Consider the following 20,741-nt stretch of genomic DNA (forward strand, 5'->3'; position numbering starts at 1 on the left):
AAGACCAAAAAAATCACTAGAGACAAGCTGTTGAGCAAGCCAGGAAGGAAACAGAGCTAGAAGAAGAACAAAGGTCCCCAATGGGCACCATCTCTGAGATGGCCCTTCATGCAAGTGTCTGTGAAAGAAGGGATGTGAGGCTGGGAGTAGGAACAGCAATGTAGTCACCTACCCGTACCAACGGCTTCAGCTGATATAATTTCATCTGTAAGAGCCTAATTACCAGTTATGCCCAATCCTCTTTAAGCTGTTGGAATGACTTAAAGGTTTCTATAAGTAAACAAACCCAGAGTATTTGATCTTAAGTCCCCTGAAGTTGAAGAAAGGATTTCCACCGGCACTTTAGCTTTGGATCCAGTCCTGAAGTGTAAGATAAAAAGCAAATGTGTGCATGGGGAACATGTATGAACCAAATCCTGCACAAATGTGCGTGTGTGACTGTGGGGTCATTTCTATCTCTTATCCTACTTGTAAAAGCATGTTGAAATTTAGATGATGCTGGATCATGTGCTGTCTCTTCCACTTTTCAGGCAAATGTTGCCTCAGAAACGCAGCACCTGATCTGAAAACAGAGTTGCTTTTTATTGCTATCCGGAGCAGAAAACTGCAGAAGTAAAGTTTTCACTTACAGGCAAGCTGGAGATCCTTTTCGTGTGAATGGCAGCGTTCATTGGTTGGCTGAAACAGAAGTCTGGGGACACTTGACAGCTTAGGCCATCTGAATTTCATGTGCTGCTGCCGCACATCTGTTAAAACCCTGGGACTACTGCCAAACGTGCAGCTCAGCACCTCACTCTGATACACCAGGGTGTGCAAAATAGCCTGTGGTTCCTTGGATGGTCTCTGCTCACATCAGCTCCTTTTTAACCTTGCATATTTGAGCAGAAGATGACAGCTGTAGGAGAGGTTTGTGGCTTCGCTGCTATTAAGCATTTTTGTGATGGCAGAGTTAGGTGAATATGACACTTCTTGTGCCAGCGCAAGGCTCTGATCTCTCATTTTTGGAGTACGACCGTCCTGTGCAGCACAGTCTGCTGAAGAGGCCTCAGGAACACAACCTCATTGAAAATACAGCTTTCAGTGATGACTGTTTAGTAGGAGGCGTTGAGAAGGATCAGGTCTTGCAGGTCACCAAACACTGCCAGGACACAGTAACAACAAATACTGAAGAATCGTATTGGAAATTAACTGCTATGTGCAGTGGATGCCAAAGCGCCTAACTTAACGTGTGATTGCACTGTGCTGCTGGGTGGCACTCACGGTTGTTTATTGCTCCTACTAGAAGTAACTTACTACTATGAGTTTATTCCCAAAACTTCTCTGTCAAACAAGAGAGCTTTTTCTTTTTTAATTCCCCCGCCCCGCTTTTTCTTTTCACCCTCTAATTGACTGCCAGTTGACATTGTTTCTTTGGAATACAAAACCATATTTTTACCAGTAAAGCTGTTTCAGACACATGAGTGTGCTTGACACTGTCCCGTACAGATTGAAGTTCCTGTGCAATAAAGCACTCCAAGGCTATCAAATCAGCTGGAATTCGCAGGTGACACGTGCTAAGTGTTAATTTTCTTACACAGAAAGTATGTATTTAAATGAAAATTAATTAAATTTATTTGAAATTCCTGTAAAGATTCCATCTCACATCCTCAAAATAGGTACTGAAATAAGGAGGAGTTTATCTTGATCTGAACATGTCCATTGATGTGTCCTGTTCAGAAAAGGAAACGGAAATTTCCATGCCGAAGTACGTGCAAGCTCCCACTGTCCCTCTGCAGCAGTGGCTCCAGAAGCAGTCTGATTGTAACAGATAACCAGAGCTGCACCAGAGGATGTGTTCAGACAAATGGCAAACCAATTGCTTTTGATGCTGGGGGTGGTGAGGGGGGAATGGGTATATCTTTATACTTGGGAAAATTCTTGTTAGCTTAGTGCAGGAAAAAAAAAAAAAAATCTGCTGACACAATTGCTTTTATAGAATAAGATTTATAGCTGCATTGAAGATGCTGATCATATTCCATAACTGGTTAACAGCCCCAAATGCATCAGCAGAATTAGGTGTATGTGCCATTAACAGGCTGGAAAAAGTCACAGGAGAAACAATGATAGGGTGTGAGACAGGGTATCTTCTGCTTTTAAGAGCAGAGTTCTTCATTCGCAGTTCAGGACTCTGATCTTTCATCTTTTGCTGTCATTGCTTCAGGGAATATGATCTGATATTATGCTTTTTGATTAAATTGTATTTTTACTGGATTTTTCTTTTCCTCTTTCTGTTTTTTTTTTTATTTTTCCCCACTTTCCTTCATCCTCTCCTTTGTGTTCCTGTGTCTCTCCTTTGTCTTCCTATGAGAAGAACGCGTTGCAGAGAACAACTTAATGTCTGATGGGTCACTGACCAGTAGTGTTTGTAACCAACTGTGTAAGATAAATACCCAAACGATTGCTTACCAAGAGGCAGGCATAGATTTGTGATAGCGATAAAGCTGCATAGCAGAACAGTCACCTCTGAAGTGTGTATCCACATTCATCCTTTGGATTGCATGTCTGAGACGGGTATGGAGAGGGAAGTCAGATTGCTTTAGACTCACTCAAGCCAGTAAGGCATGACCGGCCAGGAGAGACATCTGTTCAGACCAGGAACAGTCCTCCTCCCTCCTGCAGGGAGTTAAAGCTTCTGTTCATTGATGCAAGTGCAAGACCAAAAGTTCCTCTCTCAAACTGCAACTGTTCCTAGAGGATATTTTTGTATTTTGGAATAACTTTGCCAAGTAAGTGTTTACTTTTTCCAAAATCACTAGGAGAACCATCTTCGTAAGTACGAACGTACATCATCTCTGCTGCCAGGAGCAGGTTGCTGCACAAGTAAACTCAGTGCTCTCACATTTCTCCCAGTCCCGCTCCTATCAGCGTGGCTGGTGCCACAGGTTGAGTCTGGTGGTCACATGCTCCCTTTTTTTGTGGAAAAGAAAAAAAAAAAAAAAAAAAAGCTGAATTAACCTGGTAATCCACCTTCATCTAACGGCCTGTCTTTCCACCCAACCCTAAGTGACCTTAATGTTTGGATCTGTGTTGGGAAAGGAAATTCATAATGGAATGATGTAACCAGCACCCCTGCGGCCAGAACCTCTACTGAATTTCAGGAAAGCTTAATGAATGATTTCTATTTTATGGGAACTTCTTCACCTGGGAGCTGGAGTACGTATGCACTCCTGTCCCCTGTACTCAACACTGGTGAGGCCACACCTGGAATACTGGGTTCAGTTTTGGACCCCACACTACAAGAAAGATGTTGAGGTGCTGGAGTGTGTCCAGAAAATGGCAACGAAGTTGATGAGGGGTCTGGAGCACAAGGCTGATGGGGAGCGGCTGAGGGCACTGGGGTTGTTTAGTCTGGAGAAGAGGAGTCTGGGGGGAGACCTTATCACACTCCACAACTGCCTGAAAGGAGGCTGTAGTGAGGTGGGGGTCAGTCTTTTCTCCCAAGTAACAAGAGCTAGGACGAGAGGAATGGCCTCAAGTTGCACCACAGGAGGTTTAGGTTAGACATTAGGAAAAATTTCTTCACGGAAAGGGTTGTCAAGCACTGGAACAGGCTGCCCAGGAAAGTGGCTGAGTCCCCATCCCTGGAGGTATTTAAAAGACAGGTAGATGTGGTGCTTAGGGACAGGGTTTAGCAGTGGACTTGGCAGTGCTAGGTTAACAGTTGAACTTGATGATCTTAATGGTCTTTTTCAACCTAAACGAGTCTGTGATTCTGTGATTATGTATTTACAGCAGATGCGTCTGTTTGAGTTTGTGGTTAGGGGAGAATAACATGAAAGAAGCATCTTTTGCCTAATCTCACTTTGAATGAGTTTTGAGCCTTTTTGATGAGGACAGTGTAGAAAAGTACCCAGACTGGGTAAAGTCTCTCTTCAGGGATTGTAGGTAAACCAGCAGGCAGTGCAGAATGAAACCACATGTCGTGCTTTAGTTTGTTATTCCTAAAGGTTTTCTGAGACTTAAAATGTTTCTGATCCTTGTTCTCTTGCTGCAAGTGGGTTACGGACATACATGGACTAAATAAACACTAAGCAAACAAGCAGGTTTTCGAAGTGGCTGTGTTAGAATTGTGCTGTATCTTTCAATTTTTAACGGGAAGCCAACGATTTGTTGTCATGCAAACTGCCACTAATGCCTTCTGGCTGCCAGTGTTAGCATTTATTTGACGTATTGCCATTTCGTTCAAGGCTATTTATTGGGCAGTGTACTCACAACTGATAATTAGTGAAGCAGAACTTTTCAGAAACAGGTTTTCCTTTGTGTTATGCTCTGTAAATGTCAGTGGTAGAGCTCTTCAAGAAGTTGTGTGTTATGCTGTGGCTTAGTGGAGAGTTAAGAGCAAGGACTGACATGTGAATTCAGGCTGGTTGAAGGCTTGGATCCGAAGAAGAAGAAGAAAAAAAGGCTGCTATTACAGGAACATTGGATCAGTTCTCTCTTACAGTATCTTTGTTTTTGAGAGCTAGGAGGAAAATCAACTTTTACTGCAAAATGCACTGGAAATCAAAGACTGTAACTTCTTTATAAGCTATTTCCTAATTCCTGCCGGTGTTAAAATGAAACCATTTTTATGATACGCTTGCAATCTACTTTAAACAAATTGAAGTATTTAATGTAGCTAGGGGAAATTCATAAGAACTAAACTATGAATTTAATTCCCTTTATAAGGAACTGGCAGTCAAGGTGTCAATAGAGAGAAATCAGCAGTTCTGGAGGAGCTGTTTCTGAACACCTAATTCAGAAGTAAAATCAGTAAAAGCAGATGGCATGAATACTTTTGTATTCATGATACTTCCTAAACTAGCAGCAGTTCCACATAGGATGCTAAACAGCATGTTATAATTCTGACATCGCAGATAAAAAGTTGGTCTTAGTTTATTCTAGAGTGAATTTTTCTCATGGTTCAATTTCTTTGTAGTTTTATTCTCATAAGAAATAATCAGTTGCTGTCTGATTTGGAATGGAATCAGTTTTGGAGTGACAGAATTTCACATAAAATTTAAATTCTGAGCTCCCTGCAAGTTTGTAAGTGTGCCATCAAACTTCTGTACAAACTGTCATACTGACAGAAGTTATCAATGAGAGTTTCCATGGTAACAAATCATTAACAGGTCTTTTATTTTCTGAGATTATAATAGTTTTAAATTGTAAACCTCTTTAAATCTTGGTCCAGTTTAAAAAAAGAGGAAAAAAAAAAAAAAGGGGTGGGAAAACCCAACCCCTATTATTTCTGTTTTTAAAGAGGAGCAAATGAAACAACAATTAACACTCAAAAGGATAGAAGAACTCTCAAGGAAGCTTAGATGACTTAAATCACCAATTTTAATCACAATGTAGTTGCTGACCTGGAAGTCTTGATTGCTTTGGATATGTACCTTTCAGTTATTTAAAAAAAAAAAAAAAAAAAAAAAAGGAAAGGAAAACTGATAGCTTTGGATTATCATTGAAACATGTGGTTTGCAAACAAAGATAGTCTGTGCTCTGTCTTCTTGGTTACTATGAAGATATGATTTGTCTTTACGTGGGTATCCTGTAGTTTTGTAGCTTAGTAAACACCTGTTCAGATTCTTCATCATCTGATGTTCTTAATTTTTAATATTTTTCTTTAAAAAAATTACAGAATTAGTATTTACAAGTAGATACTTTATCTATGATTTGCGCCAAATTGCATTTGGATAGAAAATGGAATTGAATTTACATGTCAGTCACATGTTTCAATACAATGTATTAGTTAAAAGTATTTAAAGCTACCTGAAATGTTCTAGTTATATTTATATAGTTTATCAAAAATACCTTTTGCTTAAAATACCACTTTATAAAGCAAAGAGTATTTCAGGCTGCTGCTGCCAAAGGAAATATTAATTGCAATTGAAGAATTGAAAGCTTGTTTCCCATAACAGTGATTGGGTTTTAGAGGCTGGCTGAAGGGGAAAATATGTTTCTAATAGGATTTTCAAAGCTTCATAATCAGTTTAGATACCCAGTTCCCATGAAATCCCTTCAAAAGTTTTTGAATTGATATTTCACTATTCCTGCCAGCCTAGTCAATTTGCCTGCAGAAACATGGTTGATAAATGCCCATCACAAACAAACAGCCAACCCTCAGAGGCTAAGATGATGCTTATTTGGATGCAAAGGTGGATGCAGGCATGGTTGACACACAGAAAGAGCTCAACAGCTGCTCATGAAGCTACAAAATGTGGAGTGAGAACTGAGGTGTTCAAAGTAATGAATAACACCCTGGGCGTCTTTGAGAAAAACAGCAAATGAGGCAAGAGATGTTCTGGAGATCTGAATATGATGGAAGGCACCTGTTTTGTTCAAAAAGTTGAGTGAGAAAACAGTCTTGCATGAAAGAGAGGAGAATAAGTGCAGAGGAGTTCCCTTTCCCCAGACAGAGGGGGAGGATTGGAAATCTGTGAAATGCGGTTGCCCAGGTGCCACGTACAACCCGTGGATGTATGCTTCTAAGAATACGTGGCTCCAAGTGATATTTGAAAAGATCCTAAAAAAATATGGTCCCTTTCCTGATGCTGCCCCTCCTCTTCATTTTGGCATCTTTTTTCTCCCAGAGTCAGATATTGCAGACTTCGATGGCAGAAGTTCGCTCCTCTACAGGTTCAATCAGAAGCTAATGAGCACGTTCAAAGATGTGGTTTCCTTGAAGTTCAAGAGCATGCAGGGGGATGGAGTCTTATTCCATGGAGAAGGACAGCGTGGAGACTACATTACCTTGGAACTGCAGAAAGGGAAGCTCTCCTTGCACATCAACCTGGGTAAGGGTAATTAGGATTACTGGTTCCCGTATTGCTGTAACAAGAATTGTCTTGGTTTGTTTTTTATAAATCTATTGTTTTTATCTAGAAACTCCAGCTGAGATTAAGAAAACATGCTATGTGCCTCAGACAGCTCACAGCTTAAATACTGGTCAGAGGAGGTGGGAGGGGAAGCAAAAGAGAATAGATTTGACTGAAGTCTGCAGGACAACTGAGCCAAGAAGAGACCTTGGTTCTTCTAACTAGTGCCGACCAAGGCTGAGCTGCTCAGTGACTACTTTGAAGTTTTGGCCTTTTCTTGATGATGCTTTTAAACAGTGATTTAAAAAAAAAAAAAGTTCTGTTTCTTCCCCTTCTACCTTTTTTTTTTTTTTTTTTTTGTGGTTATTGTTTTTAAGAATAGCATTCCCAGGAAGTTTGGTTTGGAGTGCAAAAGGTTTATTTTTGGTTCATGTCTTATTTTTTTCATTCTGTGATCAGAGGTGAGCTGAGAATACAGAATTTAAATTAAAACATTCTGCACACTGGTATTGCTTTGCTTCTGGAGATGGTTTCAGCTGAAAACTGTGACGATCTGGAAGGCCATCACTGTTGGATCAGAGGGACAGATGAAAGTCTATCTTAATTATTTTTTTTTCCACTGCTGGTCTTCATCTTAATAACTTTAATGAATAAAGTAATCTGAGCCATTTGCAGTTCATGCCTTGGTGCTTAGGCTGCCAAGGGTGGTTTTAATAAAAATGGGAGATGTAGCATCTAGTAACGTGTAGTATTAACAGGGGCAGATCTTAGCCTAGCGATTCCAGGACACTTGAAGAAGTTTGTCTAGAGCAGATAAAGCAGGCAAGGGTGCAGTATCTCAGTCCCCTGTTTATGACTTGGGGAATTAAATCATAAACTAGCGGGAGTAAGCTGGAGGTACTGAAACAGAATTCGTAGATAATTCTTTCTGCATTTTTCCCGTCATGCTTAATTATGTTTGTTTTAAATGTCGGTAACAATTTTCCACAGCTCTTGGATTTCATTTTTACATAAGCTCATCAATTGTTTAATCTCCAACTCATTATTTCTTTCTTTCTTTTTTTTTTCTTTTTATTTATTTAGTTCATTAAAGGGTAGAAATGATAATTCAGTGTTTTCCGATTTGGTATTTGAATGTTACTTGGACCAAGTAGCTACAACCCTAGCCTCTGTATGTGGGATTCTTTGACTCCATTGATTTATCTTCCTTTTACAGATGTTTCGTACTAGGATAAGAATATAGTATAGTTAAATATATTATGTTGCTTCTGCCAGAGGAGGTGCTGTTGTGAATACATAGTCTGAGATAAGAGGGTTTTTCCTTCTTTCAGCAGTAGACCCAAATGTAGAGATTTCAGACATTTCAAGTCCTTTGTATGCATTCATATGTCATGGGCAAAGGTTTTGATGTCCGCTCTTGAATCTGCTTGCATCTTGCCTGACAGTTTATGGAGTATATGTTCTCTTCATTCTGCTGGAGTATAAAAAAGGACACATTCTCCCTTTCAGTGCGAGGCTCTGAAATGTTCAGATGTGTAGCCAGCTGGAAAACAGAGGAGTGCTTGAAATCACCAGGGTTAGGGCCTAAATATTTTCATGACTCTTGATTTAAAATTTTGGAGATCTAGGCAAGGTTTAAGAAACTTTTTGAGTGGAACAAAAAAAATTCATGTTGCTTCATGGACTTGGGGCTTTTTTCCTCTGAAAATGGACAGGTGCAATTTTCTTGTTAAAATACAAAAAGCATGCGTTTGAAACCAAAGTATCAGGAACAGTCTGTTAATGTGTTAATTGGTGCAACCTGAGGGGAGCTCTTAAAACACCAGGGCCTTGAATGCACAGCAGAACCGAGAGCACATGCAGAACGAAGATCCCCTGCGTGATGCAATGTGGGGGTACAGCATCGGGAAAACCTCCTGGTTTATCACAAGGATTTCAGGCGAAAAATGTTTGTAGGTGTGCATGTGTGTATACATACATATATATGAACGAGGCCTGAAGAATCTAAAGCAAGCCATGATGGGTCTGTTTCTAATGAGCAGAGCTCCAGTTTGCACCTAAGAACACTGCTCTGTGCTCTGCTTGAGACCCCATGCTTCAGTTAAGGGCCTGGAGGTGACTCTGGTGTCTTCTGTTTGTCTCTGCCCCTCCAGGGGACTCCAACCTGCACTTCAGTAACAGCCACACGTCCGTCACCCTGGGCAGCCTCCTGGATGACCAGCACTGGCACTCGGTTCTCATAGAGCGCTTCAACAAGCAAGTGAACTTCACGGTGGACAAGCACACTCAGCATTTCCGAACGAAGGGGGATTCAGACCACTTGGATATTGACTATGAGGTGTGTGAAGCCCTTTAGGTTATAATCTGGGAGATGAGGCTGAATTGGTATAAAATGAATGTGATGGAAAACAACCACCCTATGAGCTGTTTCTTTCCAGCAAAGATCTTTTCTTTATTTGGTATTTGCTTCCCGGAGAGCTCCTTTCATAGTCAACAAGCATAGACTACGTCAGTGCAACTCTATGTAAAACAGTCTCAAAAAATGGCCAGTCCCTGGGCAAATATGCATTGGATTGTGCTTATACTTCAAAGTATAGCAGACTTTGAGCTAAACTAAAAAGTATAACCTGGTTTCTAGTCAAATCTTCAGGGAGCAACCATGCTTAGCTGTAGGGAGAGGTGCTGTGTCATCACCTCCAATATGATTTTAATGGGATCATTGCACATCATTCCTGCATCTGATTGACATGACCGTGGGGATAGCAGCTCTGAGTTATGCCTCTATCCAGCCACCACTCGCTCAGATTACAGCTGTCCACCTAGAGGTGAGCAGGTAAAGACCATTGCCTTCCCACTAGGGATGGAAGACCCTGAGCATGACTGTCAAGACAACTAGCTCTGATCCAGGTCCCTTCACATCTCGGGTTGTGATGCAGAGCATCCTGGTCTAGGAAGCCAGAGCAGCTCAGCAGAGGAAGGGCTGAGCAGAGGAAACATCCTGCCTTTGCCCATAAAACCTGAGGCTGGTGTGCTCCCCTGTGTTGAGGCCCAGGTGTGGCAGAGTCCAGTCTCCAGCAGTTCAGTGCTTATGGCTGATAGTCGGTAAAAAATACCTTAAACTTTTTTGTCATCATATCTATATGCAAGGCAGTTCCTAATCTGTTCCCCTCACCAATGCACACCTGCGCGCAAATTACCCGTGTTCGTTTTTATCCCCATGCACTCGTCTACCGAGTCTTGCTAGCCCACAGGACACAGGGTCATGCTTGCACAGTCAGAGCCATCACCCTGTCTGGATGCATTGAGCTGGCATGGTTCATTGCTTAAGAGACCACAAGTTTCCCCTCTGCACTTTGGATTCATTTCTCTGGAAAGGATCAATTCCCAACACACCCAAGGGACAAAATCAGACGGCTCAGCAGTGGCAGGTGCCTGCTCTCTGCTCCTCTGATGTTCCAGCTGAAATTCCCTTTTCTGCATTTCACAAAGCAGAGTGGAGAGAGTGGTGCCTGTCCCCTGGCACTGCTGTACCAAATCACGAGCACACTTAGTAAGGACAGCACATTTGAGCAGGGAGATTCTGGAACAGTTTCAGCCTGAACTAGCAAGGGCCAAAGCTGTAACTACTTTTAAGATGGAGTTGAGAAAAGCCAAATGATTGAATCATCAGCTTTCCTAATTTCAAAGTAATAAAATTCCTTGCTTCCCGCTACAAGGTTGATGCCAATTAGGGAAAACTCAGGCTCCAATGTAATTTGCAGAATGTTTTTCCAGATGTTCCAAAAAAGGGAGCATGGTAGAGAAGATCATCAGCTGGTGTAAATCAGCATCACCACTGACCTCTGTGGCACACAGACCTGGCCCCTGGTGCTCAGTGTTTCCCACAATGTGTTTCCATTTGCACTGAACTGAGACAATCTTTCAGTCAAACATTACAGCAATACAGTCTACTGAAAGCTTATCTCAGCATACGTTAGGGATTAAAGGCTTTACTGAGGGCAATAAAACTATTAGTTTTGTAATTAAAAATATAACCAATCACAAAGGAAACTGTTTTCTTAATAAAGCAGTGGTATAATTGATATTGATTTTTCTTCTGGTTTTGAAACCCAGTCCAGAGTCCCTAAGCAGGAGATTTAAAGAATAGAACATGTAAGAAGGAAAATCTGGTGTTTTAAGGAAGAACTAATGATTCTCACTGGAAAAAAAAAAAAAAAACCAACATTGCTACCACATAAGCCCTCATGCCAATAACAAACCTGCAACTGATGTAAAATAGCAGTCTGTTCACTCTTTATTTCTCTGAAGTGATCAATTAATACAACTGAGGTACAAGTTCATTAAGAACTTGTTTTCAAAGAAGTGCTTTCAAGGTTATCCAGGGAGGTTTCATTTGCTTACGTATCCAGGTTATTAGATGGAGTGGGAGGAAAGATAACCCCCAAATTTCCCTTTATTTTTGCAATAATGAGCTGAGGCAAGCCGTCAGGAGTCCAGGTTCCAGCAGCCATCGGTGTGCAAGCGGTGCCACGTGGCAGTGCGTGCCCTTGCTGCAGTGGATGCCACAGGACTGCAGCGCAGCTCCTGGGCACTGGAAACACCGTGAAGTGCGGTGGCTGCGGGATCCCCATCTGCACTGTATCACTGACCATGCTGCTGGCTGCGATGGGAGAAATTAAAAAAAAAAAAAACAAACCAGCAGTACCACCAGTAAGTCTTTGTCAAAAAGGCCAGTGGAGCTAATTAGGAATGAGCTGTGTCATCTGGAAAATTAAAATAGGATTATCAGAAGTTTTTTGGGGTTGTGGGATTTGGTGTATTGTTTTGGGTTTTTTTTTTTCTGCTTTCTTTCTTTCCTTAGGATTCTAAAGTAATTATGTTCCAAGGATTCTGGAAGCTTTATTTTCTTAGGCTCTTTGTCCTCCCAGGGCTCTCAGCCCTCCAGTTAGTGATGAGTTGTAATCTGTACAATACTAACATCTCCCCGTACTTAAACAGCACAGCAGAAGTTTTATTTAAATGTGTAACCTGCAGAACTTCTCCCTTACACTGCTCAGTCCCAAATACCACGTGCAAGTATTGGAAAGGCCAAACCTCAGCGAAATTTAAGGAAATCAATTGCAAGGTGCAGATGGGGTGGTTTGTGTGTGTGGTACTACCCTCCACCTGCTGAAGCCAGAACTGTTCAGATACGTGCTTGGTGGAAAGGGGTGGCTCCAGCTCGCGGGCAATCCCAGTGCTCTGTGGGCAGGAAGAGTTTATTCCCCCATTGCGCAGTGGTTCCCGGCCACTGTGGTCTGCTGCTGGGTGGCAGCCTCCAGGCCAGTGGGGGCTGTGGGCTGGAGACCATTTGAACATTATCTTGTGCCTTGGGTCTTCCTGGGTGGGAGGCTGGTAGTACCAAGGTGGTGAAGTGGTGTATCAATGCACTTAAAAGCTGTTTCCAGATTAGCAAGCTGTCTGCAGGAGCAGCATTTCCGCAGTAGCTGTAATGCAGCCTCTAATTCTGCTGTTGGGCAGCCAGGCCCTGTTTTGTGCTCTGAGATGATGCTGTTAATGTGGCTTTGTTCTTGAATAATATCCCGTCTGGCTGCATGGAGTGGGGCTCAGCCCTCTTGCTTTTGGGGTAATAACTAAATACTGTTCTTATTCTTTCCAAAAGCTCAGTTTCGGAGGGATTCCTGTCCCAGGGAAACCAGGAACCTTTCAGAGGAAAAATTTCCATGGGTGCATTGAGAACCTTTATTACAACGGAGTCAATATAATTGACCTGGCAAAAAGGCGCAAACCTCAGATCTATACTGTGGTAAGAGACCATAATGTATGCTTTCCTTCTGTACTTCCACGCTGTTGGTGCTGCCAGCTGCGCTGAATGAGTGGAGTTCAGATTTAGATAGCTATGGGCATAATTAGCTTGTTGAAATTATATTGCTGAGGCTAACACCAGCCAGCACCGACTGCTGTGGTGAGAGTTATTGAAAGACACATGTGGAAATTAGTACGTTTGTTTGACTTTCCAGGTGTATTAAAACTTGTTTGGAGAAACTTTTTAATTCCTTTCCCAAGATTAAAATGTGCCTTTTTGAAGATATGATAGAAGTCATAGAGATGTTTTTTTCTTCTGGTTAACTCAGATAAAATCTTATTTTCTGAACCATTCTCCATGGCTGCTGTGGAGTACAGTAGTAGCAAAATTTTATTCTGCTGTTTGAGTTGGTATTATAGGGAAGAATAAATGTTCCTTTTATTATTAGAAGTATTTTCCTTTGTGTTGCCCCTTCTATTCAGTGTATTGGCAGTTCTGAGAACCATTGGCCTGGTACTAATGTCTCTAAATGTGGGATGGTAGAGGTAAAGCAAAAGGAACTACAGTCTAATCCAGCCTGCTAACATAACACAAAAACTTAACTTCACACCTAATAATGTCCAAAATTACAGGTACATTTAAATATATCATGAAGATAAAGAACATTTCATTTCATAAGAGGAGGGAACAGTACACTCCCGTGTAGCCTTGACAGATTGTAAATAATTCAGCTCTTTGGTTAGCTTGTGCCTCGCTCTTGCCCCATGCTTTGATATGTGCCTTTTGGCTAATACTGTGTCTTTGGAGAACTTGGAGGTGAAACTGCTTTTGGCTCTCGTGGCATCTTCTAGTTTGTAGTAATGCATATAAACAGACTGAAACTACATCGAAGCAAGCCAGAAGACCACAAGAAGTCCTTCCTTTCCTCGCTTTCCCTGCCTAGGGCAAGGCTGAATACACAGGGAAATGGAAAAATGGAAAGGTGATGGGTAAGAAGTCCCGCATTGTGTTACTTGCAGTCAAAACTGCCTCCAGGATGCTCCCCTAGCCTGGGACTGAGAGACTTTGCTTTAATAACCTCAATTTTGATTGCTCTGACTCAAGACTCTAAGGCACAAATCTTATGAACTGTGTTAAATTGCTCTGCCCCTCAGCTTACTTTCTACGGGGAGCAAAGAGCCCTGGTCTGCTTCTTAGGTCATGAAACGGGTGGGTGTTTTGCCAGCTGGGTAATGGGAGGATCTTCCTAATGGGGAAAATAGAAGCTCTGTAATGTGCTTTTTCTCTGAAACTGTTATGACAATACTTGATTCATCCAATGCTAGATCGAAGGTCTAGGAATCCTGCTCCTTTCATCAATTTAAGGTAGCAGGGATGTGCTCCCATCTTTCAGTCACCCTCACAGAAATGATAATTTTAATGCAGGAGTTTTCAAAGGCTGGCTACTGTACTGCATTTTGCAAGATTTATGAGCTGCTGTGTCTGTGACACTTGTGTATGCAAAGTGCACAGGAAGGTTGCCACACTCACAGCGCCTCATAATCTTAGATGAACAACCTTCTACAGGAAACAGCCCCTGCAAATATGTTGTTTTCCAACATCCTTTCCATCACCTCTATTTATCTCCTCTAGCGACTGTCAGGTACTTCCAGCTTTCACAGGCTGATCTCCCTCTCCCATCTTCCTGCTCTTCCTTACTTCTTAGCTACTTACTTACACAAATTAAAATAGCTTGTTCTTGCTAAATGTAGGCTTTTGCCTGCCAGACTTCCTCTGCACTAAATGCTTTTACTCAAAGTTCATTGAGGTTTTCAAGCAACAATCCATATCCCCAGGGAGCTGCAAGCTTCTCTGCTTCCTGCCTTTGTAGCTGCTAAGGTTGTCTGAAGTGGAAATAGGATGAAAGGAAGAGCACAGAAGAATAATTAAAATATAGCAGGGACTTGGAATCACTTTTTTCAACAACATTTTGTGTACTTGTGTTCCCTCTCCACAAGATGGAGATCACCAGAGATGGCTCTGTATTGTTAATTCCCCAAATACCTTTGTCTCCTAAGAAAAGATAGTGGAGGACAAACTGGCCGGTTTGGGATTAGAAAGCCATTAACGCTCAGAGACACTAGTTTTGCCTCCAGAAGGGGGGGAGACTTCAACACTCAGTCTCTGCTTCATTCTCTGTGCCTTTGTGAATGTTGACACGGTCAGTGAGCCAAACCTGTGGGTTTTCATACCCATCAAATTTTTTTTTTTTTTTTTACTGTTGACATCTTTCAAACAAGCCAGAGAATGATATATCAGCTTTGGAGGTATAGATTTCCTCTTATGAAGTAGTTCCTCATCCAGATAAATAATGGTCCCAAATCAGCTGCATTTAAAGTCAGAGGAAGAAACTACAGGTTGTCAATAACAGAGTACCGTACTATGTATCGTACTCTTGGGTGGTGATTGTGATTATCATTCCGCCTGTTCTTTTCTGTAACTCATTTGCGGTTGTCAGACTTGCAATAAATCCCCTTGAGAAGACATCTCAAGATAACGAGGCAGCCTGTCTCTTTGAACTGAAACTTGCCTTCAGAATTCCATTTTTATATTGCCTGATACTTAACCTCTTGTCGTGGTTTAACCCCAGCTGGCAACTCAGCACCACACAGCTGCTTGCTTACTCACCCCCAGTGGGATGGGGAAGAGAATCAGAAGGGTAAAAGTGAGGAAACTCATGTGTTGAGATAAAGACATTTTAATAGGTAAAGCAAAAGCCACACACGCAAGCAAAGCAAAACAAGGAATTCATTCACTCCTTCCCATGGGCAGGCAGGTGCTAAGCCATCTCCAGGAAAGCAGGGCTGGTCTGTTGGGGTCAGTTGTCCTGGCTGTGTCCTCTCCCAGCTTCTTGTGAACCCCCAGCATCCTCGCTGGTGGGGTGGGGTGAGAGGCAGAAAAGGCCTTGACTAAGCACCCCTCAGCAGTAATGAAAATGTGTCTGTGTTATCAATACTGTTTTAATCACAAATCCAAACCACAGCCCCATACTAGCTACTGTGAAGAAAATTAACTCTATCCTAGCCAAAACCAGCACACCTCTCTACATGACAGCCCTATCTATCTGGACAGGCTATCTATCTTCTCTCTAGGGTTTCTTCTGTCCCTGACGGCATGCTGTGGGGTTTTTTTTATTGTGGTTTTTTTTTTTTCTCCCCTAGGTTGTTGAGTGTGGAGAAATTATAGGGGAACTTTTATTTGCTCTCCAAAGCAATTACTGGTTTTAATTGCAAGAGGCTATGAGAAGTGGAAGTTCTGTAATTACCACTGTCATGGTCGTAGGGGTGGACCCTTGGGAAACCTCAGAAAATGCTTTAAAGTAAGATCTGCCCTATTTAGTAGCTGTCTTCTCAGCACAAAAGAAGTGCAGAATGCCCATTGTGAGAAACAGTACAGCAGTTACTGGTGCTTCTTGGAAAAGTAGTTAGGGGCAAGAAAACACGATAATAGGAGCCACATTTACAAGAAACAGAAAGGGAATTGTCCTTCACAGAAGGATATTTGACCTGTTGATATCTGGGATGGTGAAGTCCTCGTTGAAGTATTTTGTGCTTTTTAAGAGTGTATGTAGATGCAGGAGGAGATAGGACAAGTTTTAGGAAGAGAAATCCATTGAGAATTGCTAAATATGTCTGACTGGGGGAGTAGTTAAGAGAAAAATGTCTGTGACATCCTGAAAATAGCTATAGTATCCTGGCCACCAGTGGTTACGAACTGCTAGATTCAGGGTGCGCCTTTAGAAACTGCTCTAATGTGACCCGTGGCCAGAGTCTTAAGTCTTTTTGTGTGTCAATTATTTGTGATGCCAAAATAAGAAGCTGCCTAGCTGAAGAGAAGAAATGAAGAGGTCATGAAAAGATTCTGTGTTTGATCTTCTCAGTGTTCCACCCTATGTACTCACTAAAATTGAGGAAAACCCTATCCCCTTTCCCCTTCCGTTACCTTCAGCTAATAGGAATTGGAGTTGTGTTTTTACTTAGCAGACCAAACCCTACACTGACTTGAGAGGAGTGTGGGGCATTTGTAAGGCAGAAGTTGTCAGCCCTCAGATATGCTTGAATTTCTACATTCACCTGCCATGTTGAATCTGGGAGTGACGATTCAGCACAGCAAGGGATGTGGTGACATGTAAATGCATCACTGTAGCGCCTCAGGGAAATAACCAATTGCCAGCATCAAAGAGCCGGGAAAGATACCTAGTGACAGGAGAATGTAAACTAATAATTCATTCCCTTTATAGAGAATCCAAACATGCTATGTTATTAAGCTGTTTTGAGATACCTTCATCTTGAGAAGAATTTACTTGTCTATGCATGTCTCATTCAACCAAAGTGCTATTGCAAGTGTTGATATATCTGTGAGTATCAGGCTGTGGTGATTTGTGAAGGCCCCTACTAGGATCTGGAGAACAAGGAGTTAGACATGTCTTTTTTTTTTTTTTTTTTTTTTTTTCATTAGTTTTTGCACAGCACTCAGACTAAGGAATCATAATAAAAATGTTGGAACTATTTAGGGACGTTTTTCACAACTTCCTATAGGACTAAATTGAAAAATTGAATTTATTAAAAAAAAAGTTTTATGCAATTATTAATGAAAGCGTGAGCCACACACACATTAAAAAAAAGAACTGCATTTGCTGTTCTTTAGATAAGGCAAGTGAACTCAAGATTCTAGAAATATTTAGTTCCTGTAAAAAAAAAAAAAAATCAACAAACAAACAAAAAAAAAAAAACAACAAAAAACCCCTCCAACACAACAGTTTTTTATGGTTCCTTCTGTCTTCCTGTCTGCTCTCTGGGTCTTCAGACGAGTCTCCTTCACATCCTACCTGCAGTGTGAAGTAGTAAGAAAGTCTGTATAAATAGCATTAATTTTAAGGCCCCGTCTTATTGTTGCTGAATGGTATACCAGGCTTGTTTTGAAAGAAATTGTCACCTTAATCAAGGTCTTGAAATAAAGTCTATTTAAATGACAGTTTTCCCATTGATTTCAGTTGGCTTTGTCTAAATTTCTAAAGACTTTTGGTCTGTAAATATTTAATCCAGCATGTAGCTGCAATAACAAACTCTCCTTTTTTATATAAAAGTTTCTTTGGGTTAGGATTGTGATAGTTGTGATGACCACAAGTGAAGCAAGTCTTCTGGGGAGAAAGACCATATTTTTTTGTATTACTAGTTGACATATGCAGAAAAAAAAAAAGACATGTTTTTGAGCAAACAAGGCCTTTTTGAGAGTTATCAGCCTTCAGCAAATTACAGGTTAGAAACAGTTGCTCAGAGTTTAATTTATTACATTATCTGGGTAGTCAAATTGAGTGAATAGGGCAGTTAGTACCTGCTGAGCAGAGAAGGATGTTTCAAGGTGGGAGGTGATAAGGCTGTTAGTCCCTGTAGGAGAGCAAGAGAGATGGCTAATTATTGTCATAGGAGTTAGCGGGGAATAAGGAAAATGGGGGAGAATGTAATTTGCTGTAAAGCCAAGGCTTAAATGTCTTTTTTTTTAAGGTCTTATTCCAATTGCTAAGGCCCTGCTAACTGCTTGGTATGGCTGCCGGGCATAAGAGAAGGGGGCAAGCTGACCCCCTCACAGTCAAGAGCCTGAAGTGTGTGCAGTTCGTACCAACCATTTAGGCTGGTGTGTTTTGTTCCAGGTAATAAAACGTAATAAACTGTAGATCAGTTTACCTTGAACTGGAGCAAAAATTGGGCTTGGATTGTGCTAATTTACCAGTTTGATCTAAGACATCTATCTTATTCACTTATGGCAAGGTAGATTCGAACGCCTGGCTTCATCCCTGCTTGTTGTTCAAAGGAGGGAAAATATTAAGTGGTCTAGATTTTTTTTTGTGTGTGTGTTTCCTCCTGTGCTCTTTTTTTCCTTTCCCTGTCTCTCTGAGGGAAATGATATATGATTTTTCCAAATTTGCTCTATATTTGCTCCCATCTTTTGTCAGCAACTCTTAGCTATTGTACCATATAATGAAAGAATAATGTACAGTTACTATATGGGCATAAAAATGGTAAAATCATTTGTTCCACTTCTAGCTAGTGAGATAGTCAGCTTAGGAGTCTGAGATAAAGAACATCCAGAGGTGTCTAGCCAAGCATCTCATCCTTGATTCTGTCACAGTCACAATGTTTTCAGTCTTTTTGAAGCTTTCTATTTTGTTAAATGCTACTTTTTCCACATAGGAACATTATCTTAATGAAAACAACTTAAGTCAATGTGAGAAACAATTAGCAATTTATTGACATAGGTGATGTCCAGAGTGAGGGAAAATAGGGCAGTTCTCTGTCACAGGGCTGATTATCACAAGGATATGTTAGCTTCAATAAAACTTGGATCAGGTAAGCTTTCAGATTTCCATCATGAAGTTTTGCTCAGAGAAAGAGAAACCCACCTCAGTATAGGAACTTCTCTTGAAGTATGAGCCCTTCTTTTGGGATAGACTAGTCTTAGGTCAAGTAACACCATGCATCTTGGTGCTCCCACACCCTGATTGAAGGCAGTTTGCCACCAGTATGCCAGTAGGCTGGAGTTGGTATCTCACTTTGATTTGCTTTTCATTCAGTGCTTAACAATGTCTTGATTTGAGAAGCACTTGAAAACTGTGTGGGTCTCCTGGCATCTGTTCTGCTGGAGACAGTCAATTTAAAAACAGGATTTGAAGGGACCTCCCCCATTCTTAAAATCCAGTTGCTCAGAGTTGAATGACAATCTTTCATCTTATCCTTTTAAAACTGCATCAGAGGTCACCTTTTTCCTCTGTTACTCTCTTTGCAAATCTGTCTGCAACTTCAGTCTTTTCAGAGCTAGAAATAGTCCTCCAATTTCCAAGCTGGAGATATTTTTCCCAGTTTACCCACATTTGTATCTCAGCCAGGCCTGGCATTTTAGTCCCCTTACCTGTCATATGAAATCTTCCTTTCTAATCCTCTGCAGAAAACAAGATATCCTTTTTATTGGATAGTATCCGTAGTGTGATTAATGAGGAAAGTAAGTGCCCATTTGATGCTCTAACCTGCAGGTAGAATGAGAGCTCAGAAATACTCATTTATTGTTCTTCCTCTTCAAGCTGTGATCTCGGCCTGTACCCTTTGATAGGCTAAATGTTGAGGTTTTCAGTTCAGCTGTCCGTTTGAATAATTTCCCAAATACATACTACTTTTGATTAGTATTCTGTGAGAGAAAGGGGGATGTATAAGAAACTTGTCACCAATTGTCCTGACTGTGGTGGTGTAGCAGTCTTCTGTCTTCATTCAACAGCACATAATACTACATGAAGAAAAGCCAGAAAAGACTGAAGTGGTTCATTAAAGTGGTATGGGTTTTATTGAAGTCCCGCAGAAGTCACTGGAAAGACTCCAGTCAGTTTTAGATGAGGCTTTTGGCTCAGAGGATCTTCTGTGTAATCTACTTTTATCCTCATCACTTAGCAACTGTGTTCTTCCATTCTCTTTTTAATAGGAAAGGCTCTGGTTCTTCCTTAAAATGCTGTAATATGCTGTCACTTGTTCATTCAACTTCTTGAACAAGAACCACCTTTGCAACTGTATTCCACTTGCAGAAATCTGGGTGCTTGCACTCTTGTCTTGAGACAAGTGTCATGGCCGTTGGTGAACAAATTGCAAATATCTCCACTGCATTTCTAGGTTCAGAAGGTTCTTCTTGTAAGAACAATAAGAACTCTTTTGGAAAGATTTCACTGCTTATCAGAGGTGTCATTAATCAGTCTGGAGATGATGGACTCGATGGAATTCTCAAATGCCATGTGATAGCTGGAGTTTCCAGCAGCTGGGCAGCGTTGAGCATCTCCTTTATTTTCTCTAGGGATTAGACTCTTCTCATCCCATTTCCTAGCCAGTGAGCTTTTACTTTTCAGTTAAACTGGGTTCAGTTATAAAATCAAGTGCCTGACAGAAGTCTTGCATGTACCCTGGAGAGTTCCAGAACTGGTGCCAATTAAATCAAGACGCTCCTGATCAGATGCAGGTTTAGGGGGAGCTGTTTACTTTTCTGACATAAACCTGCTGGAATAATTTGAGAATAACATTCAGGGC

At 41.3% G+C, this 20,741-nt stretch overlaps 1 protein-coding gene across 1 annotated transcript in view; it reads left to right on the forward strand.

Moving 5' to 3' along the window:
* The window catches only part of CNTNAP5 (contactin associated protein family member 5), a 232,003-nt gene that overhangs the window by 67,424 nt on the left and 143,838 nt on the right, over positions 1 to 20,741 (forward strand). Inside the window, exons 5-7 of the mRNA XM_035900233.1 lie at positions 6,612 to 6,815; positions 8,990 to 9,174; positions 12,499 to 12,642. Of these exons, the coding sequence (XP_035756126.1) occupies positions 6,612 to 6,815; positions 8,990 to 9,174; positions 12,499 to 12,642 (533 nt within the window). The remainder of the gene's footprint in view (positions 1 to 6,611; positions 6,816 to 8,989; positions 9,175 to 12,498; positions 12,643 to 20,741) is intronic.

The sequence above is a fragment of the Egretta garzetta genome, unplaced genomic scaffold (genome assembly GCF_000687185.1).
Source record: "Egretta garzetta isolate BGI_Z169 unplaced genomic scaffold, ASM68718v1 scaffold48, whole genome shotgun sequence".
Taxonomy (NCBI): domain Eukaryota; kingdom Metazoa; phylum Chordata; class Aves; order Pelecaniformes; family Ardeidae; genus Egretta; species Egretta garzetta.